Source organism: Nannospalax galili, unplaced genomic scaffold (genome assembly GCF_000622305.1).
Source record: "Nannospalax galili isolate Female #2095 unplaced genomic scaffold, S.galili_v1.0 scaffold1009, whole genome shotgun sequence".
Taxonomy (NCBI): domain Eukaryota; kingdom Metazoa; phylum Chordata; class Mammalia; order Rodentia; family Spalacidae; genus Nannospalax; species Nannospalax galili.
Window position 1 is genome coordinate 1,413,547 of NW_008360054.1, and position 14,125 is coordinate 1,427,671.

General features: G+C 44.8%; 1 protein-coding gene across 1 annotated transcript in view; it reads left to right on the forward strand.

Moving 5' to 3' along the window:
• The window catches only part of LOC103726548 (mucin-16), a 215,162-nt gene that overhangs the window by 130,109 nt on the left and 70,928 nt on the right, over window positions 1-14,125 (forward strand). The window contains exons 46-53 of the mRNA XM_029559169.1: window positions 1,095-1,130; window positions 2,983-3,107; window positions 3,198-3,265; window positions 4,957-5,129; window positions 5,606-5,641; window positions 8,665-8,789; window positions 8,882-8,949; window positions 13,613-13,785. Coding sequence (XP_029415029.1) covers window positions 1,095-1,130; window positions 2,983-3,107; window positions 3,198-3,265; window positions 4,957-5,129; window positions 5,606-5,641; window positions 8,665-8,789; window positions 8,882-8,949; window positions 13,613-13,785 — 804 coding nt within the window. The remainder of the gene's footprint in view (window positions 1-1,094; window positions 1,131-2,982; window positions 3,108-3,197; window positions 3,266-4,956; window positions 5,130-5,605; window positions 5,642-8,664; window positions 8,790-8,881; window positions 8,950-13,612; window positions 13,786-14,125) is intronic.

The following is a 14,125-nucleotide window of genomic DNA, read 5'->3' on the forward strand; positions in this document are numbered from 1 at the left end:
TCCCAAATCCCATCAAATTGACAGTCAAGATCGTCCAACACAGGCTGAAAACCTTTATTTTAGCTCAGCAAGCCCCATGTCCTTCCTGTCTCCTTTATGTCTCACCCCTCCAGTCTATCTCCTTTGCCAGTTTATGCCTACCAGATCGTGGGCACTACCTCCAGCAGTGAGTATTCTCATGTTTCATGTGGCTATAAAATTTTGTAATATTCTTCCATCTACAATCCAGCCCTTAAAATGGAACTGTCCTTGAATTCACCATCTCTACTCCTCACCCCCAACTTACCTCAGCCTTGAATGAGTGGAGACCTATACCTCACTATTTCCGCCAGACAATGGCACATCCAAAAAGATGGAGGCAACAGCCAGGCACTCAAGAGTGTTTTCTCTCATGTTTTTATGAGTCTCTATTTCAATAATAAAGTATCATGTTGGAATGTGGATTTCTTTTCACTGCCTGGGAGGCTCTGACAAAGTAAATCCCTATACCTAGCTCCGATTTCTATTTAGGCCTCACATCAGAGTTGTTTCCAAACAAAGCCTCTGTCCTTCTGAAGATAATAAGTACATATTTATCACATACAGATGAGAGCTCTGGTTTCTTTTTTATTTTGCATATGTATGTGTGTATGGTCCATGTGTATGTATGCATGTTTTCATGTGTGGGGGTACATTTGTGTGATGCTGCATATGCGTATGTTTGTAAATGCATGTGGAGATTGTTCTCCACCCTATATATTGAAGCAGAGCTTCTTGTTGAACCCAGAGCTCATTATTTAGGCTACTCTGGCTAGCCTCTTGCTGCAGGAATTCCCTGTCTCTGCCTCCTGTGTGCTACGATTACAGGTGGACTACCACATACGCCCATCTTTTTTATGTGGATCCTGGGGATTCAAATTCCAGTCCTTATGCTTACAAGGCAAGGGCTTTACCAGCTGAGCATCTCCCCATACCTCTGTTTTTTTGTTTGTTTGTTTTTTAATAAATCACAACAATGTGTTGTCCAGCCACCAACAGAGCATCTCTCCAACAGCCAAGTTGCCTTTTTGATGACAATCTTTCTCCTTCCTCATCATCTCTCTATGTCTCTGCAGGTTATTCCCATCTGGGCTCAAGCACCACCCTTGACAGTGAGTATTGCAGACTCTTTCATGCCAATGACTGCCTCCTATCTCCTAAAAATTTAGAACTGCTGGATGAGCCAACCCTTCTATTATCCATTTTAGAGTTCAAAAACATTCAGAAATGTGGGCTGAGAATCACCCACCCTCTCCCCAAACACATAACCCAAGGATGATGTCTAATTCTAGACAGTAGAGGACATAGAGAAAAGCACAGATTCTTCTAAGTATTCTCACCTAGGTTGGAACTATGCCTGACAGATGTATAATGGCTTGGAGTTCATTCCTCATCTTTTTTTGTACCTGAATCTTTGACTGCAACATGCTTCCCAGCATCCCCTACAACCAGTCCGAGAGGTAGGAAAGGCTATAGACTTTTATTGGCACCAATGCAATTACTATTGGGTCATTTGTAGCAAACCATTTTTTTTCTCAATGCTCATTCAACTTCCTCAATGAAGCCATTGCATTCTGTGAGTTCTAGGAATGATCTAGTCACTCAAGGTACAAATTCTGAATCTAGTCCGTACCACATGTTAGTTCTTGATCGTTGGTCTACTCATGTCCTAGACATCACTCTGGACCCTTGATCATTGTTACTTTTCTGTTGCTGTGATAAAGTACTACAATAACAACAACTCTAGGAAGGAAGTGTTTTATTGTCTCACAGTTCATGACAAGAAAATTAAGGCAGCAGGGACTTGAAGAGCTGGTCACTTAGCATCCTCAACTGGAAAGCAGCGAATAATGAATGCCTCCAACTACTCAGCTCCCTTTCTCCATTTATACAGCCCAGGATGCCCTTTTCTAGGAATGGTCTGCCCACAGTTTAAGATGGATCTTCCCACCTCAGTTTCACCAAATCAAGATAATCCTTCATAGACATGGTTAGAGGCCCATCATGTAAATTTTGGAGTCTGTCAAGTTGACAGTTAACACTGTCATAATCACTGGCCCAGAGGTCATGATGGTCCCCAAAACCTAATTTTTCCCTGAAACACCAAAGGCAGAAGCTGGGTTCCAACCTTCACCCTTCCTCTCTTTACCACCCACATCCATTCATCACCAAGTCTCATATCTTGTCCCATTGGGATCTCTTAAAAACTCTTTTGTAGCTTGGTACCAATATCAATCAAATGTTTTGAGGCAAGCACAATTTTAATTGATAGAAAGTCTGCCCCAGCCTCTACTCTGGCTTCCTAATGCCTTCTACACAGCAGCTACATTTCTCAAAGTGTACTTATGTTCACAAAACCTGTTTTATAGACAACATTCAAATGGCTCTATTGTCCTATAAGTCACATCCAAAGCCTTGTGTTACCTGGTTGTTGCCTCCCTCTTATGTGCTCAAAGGAGTCCTTCACTCTCACATCTGTATTTCCTTGTCAGAATAAAAGAATTATAATTTTTAGTGCACCATGTTACTGGAGGCTTTTGAGTAGCTGCTCAGAGTGCTCCCCTTACTGTTCAACCTCTATTAATTCATACTCATGCTTTCGATCACACCTGAAATGATTCTTTCTCCAAAGAGCTTTCTTCAGTCATTTGTTGGGTCCCCCTCATGGGTTTTCATACAAGCCCACTAACCAACGTCTTCTAAAGATAATTGTATGGTAGCTTCCCGGGGCCAAACATTAGAAGATAATGCACTAGTCCAAAGAGCTTATCACACAGCCTTGCACACATTAGGTCTATGAATGCCCCCTGGATCAATGAAGAATGGGTTTGATGTCTTGAGCATTCCAAAATATCCATTGGATCAGATCCTGTTAGTTGTACAGTGTGCCAGTTAGGACTAGAAGCAGCCTCGATCATTATCAGGTCCCAAGATGGACACTTCTGTCTTCCCCCACTGCTATAGCCAATGGTACTATCATGGTATCCATCACCCTCAACTTCACCATCACCAACTTGCACCACACAGAGGAGATGGGCCATCCTGGTTCCTTAAAGTTCAACTCCACTGAGCGGATCCTACAGCACTGGGTGAGTCTGTGAATACCAACAGCCTTACCTTATAACTCTTGGCATGTTCTCTTCCATAATCTTTGCTAACCCCTTCTGTTTTTCCATCAGCTTGTCACTTTGTTCAATAAGACCAGTGTTGGCCCTCTCTATGCTGGATGCAGCCTGGTTTCACTCAGGTGAGACTTCTAGATGGAGTGGTTCACCAGGATGAGTAGACTCTGGTGAACCAGTCAGAAGAGATCATGCACTTCTAAGACCACTGTCTATCAGCTACCATGGCAAGCTTATGTCCTTTTTCTTCCCAGGTCAAATGAAGTTTGAGTATTTGGTAGCTTAGAAATGAAGAACTATGTTTAGTGTAGAAAATCTAAGTGACATTTTTATTTGAAATAAGGAGATTTTTATAAGTAGGATAACTGCACATCCCAAATGTAAATTCTCACTAAAATGTTTCCTGAAGGTTTGGGGAGATGGCTTACTTGTTAGGGTGCCTCCCACAGAAGCATATGAACCTGGACTCAGTCACCAAAACCCATGCAAAAAAGCTGGATGTGGTGGTATGCACTTTTAATCCCAGTACTGGTGAGGTGAAGACAGACAGATCCCTAGGGCTCACTAGCTAGCCAGCCTGGCTTAATGAGCAAACCCTAGGTCCTAGTAAGAGACCCTCATCTCAAAAAACACCCTACAAAAACAGGTTGCAAGGATGGAAAGATGGCTTAGTGGGTAAAAACTCTGGCCATAAAAATTTGACAATCTGAGTCTGATTCCCAGGCCCTAAAAGTCAGATATGGTGGTATGCATCTGTTATATCAGCACTTCTACAGAGAGTTGGGAGGCAGAGACGGGAGAATAGCTTCCATGTTCATGGGTCAGCTAGCCTAGATTATGCAGTGTAGCAGAAAGAACATGAGAGACCCTGCCTCAACAAGGTGGAAGGTAACAACTGACTCTTGGTAGATGTTCCCTCACTTCCATATGCTCACCATGGCATGCATACACACACATACAAACACATGTATACATCATACACACACACAGCCCTCACAAACACAAAAATAAATAAAATAAAAAGCAAAGTAGATAGCATTCTGAGGAATGACCTTTAGCCTCCACATGTGTGCACACATACATACACGTACATGTGCATCTACCCCCTATACAAACATGTGCACATATACACAATACACAGAATACAATAAACAGAAAAGAAAAAATGTTTTCTGATCCTAGTGTTAGGATGGGGCAATGGAGATCCACCTCAAAATTCAAAGTTAGCCCCTTATAAGCATCTCTTTTTTTTAACTTTATTGAGAATTTCATACATGCATATAAGATACTTTGATCAAATCCATGCCCACTCCCTCCCCTCCAATACCTCCCATATCTCTCTATAACTTTTTTCTGATAACTTCATTTTCTTTTTCTTCTTTTTCTTTCTCTTTCTTTCTTTCTTTCTTTCTTTCTTTCTTTCTTTCTTTCTTTCTTCTTTCTTTTTTATGGGGCTTTTTGCTACTCTAAATTCCTCCCTCTAAAGAGGTAACCCTAAAATCTTTTAGGGATTAGATAAGAGCTCCCAAATACTTTTGCCATTTTTGGCCTTTGAAACAGAAAGGCCCAAGGACATTTTGACTTTTAGCCAAGAAACTGGATGCTTTTCTTTGGGGTCTTTTTACTCTAACTACCTAGCCAATTCCTACCTCCTATTCTTAGGGAATCGGGCGCAGACCACTCTGGCTGCTTCCATGCTGAACAGGGACCCCCTCAAGCATGTCTTTCAGCCTTTTCCCTTCTGCCCCTTGCTTTCCATGCTCAGAATGCTCAAGAACTCTTACTGTTCCATGCTTCCATGTCTTTCCTTCTCCAGGTCTAAGAGGGGTAGAGCAGCCACTGGAGTGGATATCATCTGTACCTTCCACACTTACTCCCTGAGTCCTGGGTTGGACAGAAAGCAGCTGTACTGGGAACTGAGCCATGAAACCCATGGCATCACTCAACTGGGCCCCTACACTCTAGACCATAACAGTCTCTATATTAATGGTAAGAAGCCATTTTTTCAGTCATGTTCTGTCTCCCAGTTAGGGTCTTGGATTCTTCTAAAGCTCTGAGCAGAACTTCACGCTTTCTAGAATGGTCTTTGTCCCATTTTTCCTTCTTTTTCTGTCTGAGTTCCAGCGTCATTGTGATGGCTGAAAACCATCATGGGGGTTAGGGGTGCAGCTGAGTGGTGGAATGCTCACTTGGCATGCACAGAGCGCTGGGTTCCACCCTCAGAACACACAAAACAAATGTTATAGGACCACTTCTCAGCCTTTTGTCTAAAATCAGGTGTAAAGCCACCAGAGAGACCACGGCCAGCTCAGCCCCCTTCAAAATCACTGTGTGGTTGTCTCCTTCATGAAGATTCCCCTTTTGCCTCTTTCCTTTTGCTTTTGCTTCAAAGTCCCCAAACCATTCTTTCCCCTTCGTCATTTATGTTTATCCAAATGTTCTGTTTCCTTCTCTTCTCTATGCAGGTTACAGCTTTGGAGTGGCAGTCCCAACCACCACCAGTGAGTACTGCTGGGCCTCATTGCCTTGGTTCTTCCTTCACTTTCAGGGGCCCCTGAGATGGTGTCATGTGACTATTCCTTGGAAAACGTGAACAAATTTCTACTCACCCCAGATAGGAAACCAATGACAGACCAAAGTCCAACTTGGTGAGCCAACAAATTTTATGGAGTATGGGTGAGGAGTTACTTACAGGATTAGAAGTGAAGCAAAGACACTTGCAGCATCAAAGCCCACCCCAGGAAGGGTGACTGCTCATTAAAGCAGAAAACCTGAAGATCACTGCACAACCTGCAGGTAGTTCAAGAGATTGGAGAGTGTCCTTTCCGGGAGCTCAGTTGGTTCGAGCCTCTTCAGGGCAGCTCAACTGGTCTCTGCTTCTTTCCAGTGCCTTGTCTGAAAGAGTATCTAAGCAGTCATGCTGAAGGAGAGGCCTAGTGGACCTGGTCAATTTTAGGGACTTACTGAAGCCATTGAACTGTTTACTTCCTGAGCTTAACAAACTTCCCTACAGGATGGAATGTTTCACCTCCTCTCAAAACATCCTGTTGTTTACCCAGCTTACCTTCAGGATGGGGTGTTTATCTCAGAGGAGATTCGCTATACAACAGATGGTGGTTTCTCCAAAAACCTTTCTACCATCATTGGTTGGGTGCCCCACCTTGATTTTAATAGCCATCTTCCAACCACCTTTTCCCAAAGCATAATAGTCTGATCACTTTCCTGGCCAAATAATTTGGAGACTATGTCCTGTATCTTTGGACCCACAGAGCCTATCGCAGAACCTTGCACACGTTAGGGACTCAATAAATGCTCACTGGATGAATGAAGAAAGGGCTCCATGACTTAGGAGTTCTAGAACTTCCCCTGTTTCAGCTCCTGTTCTATGTCTGGAGGGATCCTTAGTCACCACTACATCCCAAACTGGAGACTTCTCCCTTCATCTACTGTAGCTACTGTCAACTTCAGCATCAATGACATCCTCCATCACCTTAGTGAGAGAAACACCTCCTCTTTCTCTCTCTTCTGGGTCCTGGTGAAGACTCCAAGCTGAGGGTGAGAAAGACTTAGGCACAGATAGAGTCTCCTCCCACATTCTGACTCTCACACAGCTTTAAATTTTATTCTCCCACAAACCTGCTTTTATTGTTGTTAAGAGGTAAACAGAGGCAAGGTGACATTTTTGTTTGGTATTTTTTGTTTTTCTGGTTTTTAATTTTTATTTTTATGTGCATGAGTGTTATGCCTGCATGTATGTATGTGCACCCGTGTCATGCAGTCCTTGTGAAGGCCAGAAGAAGGCATTGGATCCCTTGGAACTGGAGTTACGGATGGTTGTTAGCTGCCAGATAGGTGCTGGGATTTGGACCCTGGACCTCTGAAAGTACAGCCAGTGCTTTTAAATCCTAAGCCATCTCTCCAGTCCCATTTTGTACGTTTGTTTATTTGTTTTTTAGACAGGGTCTCTCTATAGCCCCAGCTGGCTTGTAACTCACTATATAGACCAGGCTTGCCTCACCTCACAGAAATTCATCTTCCTTTGCCCCCCACCCCCACCCCATGGTGGGACTAAAGGAGTATGCCACAATGCTGTCTTAAAGAATCTTTTTTTCATGACATGGGAAACATCAAACCAAAGGTAGTTCAGGTCCTCCAAAGGAAGACAAGGGGATAGCATTCATAGATAAATTTAGAAGCAAAGCTAAATTCACACTTGTCAATTGCAGTTGTATTTGATTAGTACCCAAACTTCTAGTTGAATAAGTAGCAGGTTGACTTTTGGTTGATTGAGATTGTTTCTGTTTGCTTTTCTTCGTTTTCATGTCTCTCTCTTTTATTTAAAAAAAAAAAAAAAAAGCTACAGGGCTGGAGATAGGGCTCAGCAGTTAAAAGCACTAGCTGTTCTTGCAGAGGACCTGGGTTCGATTCCCAGCCACCCACATGGCGACTAACAACCATTCGTAACTCCAGTTCCAAGGGAGTCCAATGCGTTCTTCTGACCTCCAGAGGCATTGCACATGGGTGCACTTACATACATGCAGGCGATACATTCATACACATGAAATAAAAATAATAAAATTTTTAAAGATTATATTTTGTTTTTTAAATCATTCTTTTTTTAATTGAATTTTTGAGAATTTCATACAATATATTTTGATCACATTTAGATTCTCTCCCCTATCTGCATCCCTTTGTGTGTGTGTGTGTGTGTGTGTGTGTGTGTGTGCGCGCGCGCGCGCGCGCGCGTGCACATGCGTGTGTGTTTTACTGGGATTGAAGATAGGATAATGGGAGATTGGAGGCAAGAAGAGAAAGGAGGTGGAGCACAGTGTGCAGGAGGGAAGAAGGGAAGAGGGAAATAATGAGAAGGGGAGAGGGAGAAGGGAAGGAAAGAGCGAGGGAAAGCAAAGAGGGAGGAGGGAGAGGGAGGAGAGGTGGGGGAAGGAGGAATGGGAAGAACGGGGAAGGGGACAAGGGGAGGAAAGGGGGAAAGGGAGAGAGGAGGGGACAGAGGGAGAGGAGGAAGAGGAAAGAGGAAGGGGGGAAAGGGAGGGAGGACAGAGGGGTCAGAGGTAGGAAGGGGAGGGGAACAGGAAGAGAGGAAGTAGGGAGAAAAAGAAGAGAGGAAGTAGGGAGAAAGAAGGGAGAGAGATAGGGAAGAGGAGAAGAAAGGGAGGGAGAAAGGAGGGACCAGAGGTGAAAAGAGAGGGAGAAGGGGAGGAATCTGTGAGAGACCGAGAAACAGACAGACATTCGCAGTCGCCAGTTTTGCATTAGCTGGTAGTGTGAGCCTTTCCCCTGTTTTCATTGAATCCTGCAGGTGGGTGGGCAGAAATGGTCTGTCAGGATCCTCCATATCAAGGGTACCCTTAAGTTCCTGCTGGAATTGTCTCCATTAACAAGCAACCCTGGGATTTACTGGGAGGCAGGGCCTCTGGAAGCCCCTTTCTAAGGCATATATTGCCCCCAACTCCTCATCTACCTACTGCCCTGCACGCTTTCTCTCTCTTTCCAACTGCCACAGCTGGGGAAGTAAGTGAGGCGATGTTCCCAGTGAACTTCACCATCAACAACCTGCGCTACTCAGCTGACATGGGCCAGGCTGGCTCCCCCAAGTTCAATATCACAGATACACTCATGCAGCACCTGGTGAGCTTCCTGCTTCCCATTTGTGGCCCTCCATGCATGTCCTAGGGCTGCTGCTGCCTCTAATCAACTCTGGGTTCCTTCTTCCTCTATAGCTCAGCCCTTTGTTCCGGAGAAGCAGCCTCGGTCCTCTATATACAGGCTGCAAGGTGGCTGGCCTAAGGTGAGACACAGCTCCCACTCCGATCCCTACTCCCCTTCCTTACCCATCCATCATCAAACTTGAAAGAACTCAGAATTGTGATAATATCAGACACTTTGGAGTGAGATGTACTGTTTTGTCTTGTTTGTGTCTTCTGCATCTTTTAGCAATTTTATTTTATTGTTTCATAGTGGTAGAGTGCTTGCCTAGAATGTCCCCATGAGGGGTCGGGGGCATGGTTCAATGGTAGAATCCCTGCCTAGAATCCCCCAGTGAGAGGTTGGTCGTGTGCCTCAGTGGTAGAACTCCTGCCTAGAATTCCTCAGTGAGTGGCTCAGCTGTCCATCACTTACCTATCTTGTATAAAGCCCTAATTTTGATCCCAGCACCATAAAATATTAAATTGTTATAAAATAACTGGCTTGCTGACCAGTAAGCTCCCCCATCCAACTCTCTGCCTTCCAGTAATTCGGTTACAGCCACATAGTCATGTCTGGCTTTTTACACAGGTGCTAGGGAACTTGAACTCGGTTCCTCATTCTTGCATAGCAAGCATTCTGACCCACTGAGCTGTTTCCCTGTCCTGGTTTGTTTCTTCACTGCTGTGACCACTACCAACTTGGGGAGGAAAGGGTTTATTCAGTTTACATCTCCCAGGTCACAGTTCATCAGGGAGCCCAAGGTAGGAACTCAGGGCAGGAACCTGGAGGCAGGAGCTCAAGCACAGGCCATGGAGGAACGCTGCTTACTGGCTTGCTCCCCTGGCCCCTGCTCAGCCTGCTTCCTTATGCAACACAGGGCCACCTGCCCAGGGGTGGCACTACCCACAGTGGGCTGTGCCCTCCCACATCACTCATCAAGAAGATGGCCCTCAGACATGGCCATAGGCCAGTCCAATAAAGGCAATTCCCCAACTGAGGCTCCCTCAACCCAGGTGTGTCAAGTTGACACTAAAGCTATCCAGCACAGTTGACCCCTTGTCAGCTTGACACACAAACGTCACTATTAAACCATAACTTTCCAATTTCTGTTCCCCAAGATATGATGTTAATATCACAACTTAAGACAGTACAACCTTAAAAAGTCCAAACACTTTAAAGTCCATAGTCTCTTTTAAAAATCTCAACTGTGGGTGGGCTTCTGTAAAATCCAAAACAAGTACTGTCTTATTTCAAAGGGAAGACTCAGGCACACCTAAGCAAAACCAAAGTCCATCAAAGTAGCTCGAGGCTGGATATCTGGGATTCACTCATGATCTTCTGGGCTCCAAAGGGTACTGGCAGCTCCACTGCTCGACTCTGCAGTCCACAGCACACTCAGCTCATCTCGCAGACCCAGGCCAGCTCCATTCCACACCTGCCGCTGTCCTTGGTGGTCGTCCCACAGTCCCGGCATCTCCAAAAAGCTGGGGTCTCCCCTGAAACTGAGGCTACACCTTCACCAATGGCCTCTTCTTGCCTCTTGGGGTGCAAAGCCTCAGATTCTCTCCATGACCCCTTCAATCCTGGGGTCTTCGCTGCAACTGAAGCTGCACTTTCACCTATGGCCTTTCCTGGCCTCTCACAGTGCCAAGCCTCAGCTGCTCTGTGACCTCTTCACGCTTTCAACACCAGAACCATGCAGGAGACTCTTACACATTACCAAGTCCTGCTTCCAGCTTGAAATAGAGGTGCGGGTCCCCTCTGTGTGCTGACCCTGAGGAAATACCTCCCAGAAGACTCCACCACAGTGATGCTCTTTTAGTTACAGCTGATTTTTCAGCCCCAGCTAACCAGTATCACTTGTCCCAGTAAAGCAAAGGTTTTGCTTCAGGTTCTGGTCTCTTCTTAATCAGAGCTGATTCTTCAGCCCCAGCCAACCAGAACCCACAGATTCTCAATCCAAAATCTCACACGAACAGCCCTGATAGTCTCCGCTTCCCTTTGAAGCTTCACAAGCCAGGCCTCCACCGTCTCCAACTTTCAGCATAATTGTTCCAAGCTCCACTGGAACAAACTCTGAGCACACAATGGCTTTTCCAGCCCAAAGTTCCAAACACTTCCACAGTCCTCCCCAAAATGCCAAGGTCAGGTCTGTCATAGCAATATCCCACTCTCTGGTACCAATTTCTCTCATGGTTTGTTTCTTCACTGCTGTGACAAAACACTCTGACCACTACCAACTCTGGGAGGAAAGGGTTTATTCAGCTTACATCTCCCAGGTCACAGTTCATCAGGGAGCCCAAGGTAGGAACTCAGGGCAGGAACCTGAAGGCAGGAGCTGGAGCACAGGCCATGGAGGAACGCTGCTTACTGGCTTGCTCCCCTGGCCCCTGCTCAGCCTGCTTTCTTATGCAACATAGGCCCACCTGCCCAGGGGTGGCACCACCCACAGTGGGATGGGCCCTCCCATATCACTCATCAAGAAGATGCCCCTCAGATATGGCCACAGGCCAGTCCAATAGAGGCAATTCCCCAACTAAGGCTCCCTCAACCCAGGTGTGTCAAGTTGACACTAAATCTATCCAGCACACTCCCCCACTCCTGATTCCTTTTTACTTGTGGTAAAATATACATAACATAAAACTTACCATCTATATTAGCTCAAATTACTATAATGAAATACCTGAGGCAATTTGCTTATAGAGTTTTTTGTATTTGTTTCTGTTTGCTCATGGTTCTGGACATTTCAATTCAAGACGAGTTGAGTCTATAGCTTTTGGCTTCTAGCAGAAAAGACCACAGACACACATGGAGGAAAAACAAAACAAACAAACAACAACAACAACAACAAACCCACTTACTTCAGGGCCAGGAAATGAAAGAGAATGAGTGTTAGGATCCAGTGCTAACATTTGAAGGCACATCCCCAGTGTTCTAAGGACTTCCCAGGAGGTCCTCCTTCCTAAAGGCTCTTGGTAGCAGCAACCTGGAGCCAAGTTTCTAACACATGAGTCTTTGGAGGACACCTGTCCACAGAGTAGTATCAATTAAACCATTTCCAAGTAGACACTTCAATAGTGTTAAGTATTTTCATGTTGTGCAGCCATCACCACCATCCATGTATGGAACTTTCTCATCTTCCTGAACTGAATCTCTGTCCCCATTAAATACTAACCCTCTCCCTTTCCAGACCCTTGTACCTAATATTATGCTTTTTGTTTCTGTGTATCTGAAGACTTCTCTTAATCATTTGGTGACTTTGTTTATTTTACTGAGTATAATGTCCTTAAATTTCATCTGTGTTGTAATGTGTTAAAATTCTATTCTTTTCCAGGACTGAATAATGTTTCACTTGTGTGTAAATGCCATGTCTTCCTTGTCTTTACATCATGGCTTTGAGTTTTCTGTGGAGTAGGCAAATGTGCTGGGGTTTCAATATGACAGGATTGAACAAAATGGTCCCTTTCCTGCTCTCATGGAGCCTGCATTCTGGAAGAAACTGGCACAGATCATTCATGATTACATATGACTAGTGCTATGATGAGAGGATGAGAGACTGTGGGATTCAGAAGAATCTGCTGGTATGGTCTAAAAATCACTGAAGAAGGAAAGAGGAAAAGGAGGAAGCTGAACAGCAGGGGGGATAGTGGTGTGAAATTATTCCTGAGGAGACATGAACAAATATTTACCAGATAGGGAACTTATGACAGACCACATTAGCAATGCCACCAAAGTTCAACTTCATGAACCGATGGGTTTATTGGGGTTACTTACAGATGTTTTGGTGAGGGCTTACTTACAAGAAATAGGCAGAGGCAGGAGAATCTCTGTGAGTTCAAGGCCAGCATGGTCTACATAAAGTTCCAGGATAGCTGGGGTACAGGGAGACCCTGTCTCAAAAAGACCAAATATAAAGAAACAAAAAAGCATGGACAACTCAAAGGCAGCCTCATCATTGAAAGCCCACCCCAGGGATGAGAACTCCTGAAAACTGCAACCCTGGAACTCTCTGCATGGCTCGTAGGCAGCTTTATGGGTTGGAGAGTTTCCTGTCCCCAGCAGTCCTTTGTAATATAACCTGTGAGAGAGAGGGAATTGTGAGTCTGCTAAGTTTCAGGAACTTTCTGAGCCTTTTTGAGTTATTTCCTTGTGAGTCTTACTGAGTCTCCCTTTAGAATGTTGAGTCTGAATGAGCTTCTCCACAGAATGGAACGTATCTGATGGGAATTTGCTACACCACAGGGAGAAGGAAGAGAGAGAGAAGGAGAATGGAAAAGACTAGGAAGAAGAGAGGAAAGATGAAGAGGATGAGAAGGAAAAAAGAGGGAGGAGAAAGAGGAGGGGAAGAACATGAGGAAGGGGAAGAAGAAGAAAAGGAGACGAGGGAGGAAAACTAGAGAGGAGGAAGGATGAAGAAGAAGAAGAAGAAGGAGAAGAAAAATAGGAGGTGAAGAAAAATAGAGGAGGAAGGGGAGAACAGTAGAAAAGAGAAGGGGAGGATGATGAAGAGTTGGAAACAGCAAAACTAAAGCTGAGATCCGAAGGCTAACCAAGAAGTAACCTACGCAAAGATGGAAGGGGATAAGCTTACAAACATAAATTATCATAGGTGTGGAGATCCTGTTAAGAAAGTGTAGTTAGAGGGCAAAGCAGCAAATGGTTTCAAGGCCAGAATGTAGGCTATGCGGTGTGAAATGACTACAGGAGAAGGGGTGGAGAGGGGTCTGAATCTCCCCAAAGCATACGTCTTTTTTTCTCCCCAGGTCAGTAAAGAATGGTGCCCAGACCCAGGTGGATGTCCTCTGTACCTACCGTCAGGTCCTCAGCAATCTTGGGTTTCCTGCCAAGCATATTTTCCATGACCTGAGCTGGCAAACTCGTGGTATCACCCGGCTGGGTCCCTACTCTCTGGACAAAGACAGCCTCTACATCAATGGTGAGCATTTTCCAGCTCCATATCCCTGTACTCCTGAATCCCACAAATATCCAGTTATCAGTTCTTTAGGGAGAGGTTTGGATTCAAATCTGGGCTTCCCCACCAAAGTCTTACCTCCAACCTGTAAGACAAGTCCTGCTTTCCAGATGAAGAAACAGGCTCATATGATATGAGCCCCAGTTGTCCTCTCCAGCACGGTGGTCTTGACAAATACCTCACAGAACAGTCTTTCCAGGAAAGGACAAATTTTAAGAAGCGTGCCCTGTGTCACATTTGAATTCAAGACATGGCTATGGAAAAAATGATCATATAGTTCCCTTTTTTCTTTCCTTCCCTGTGA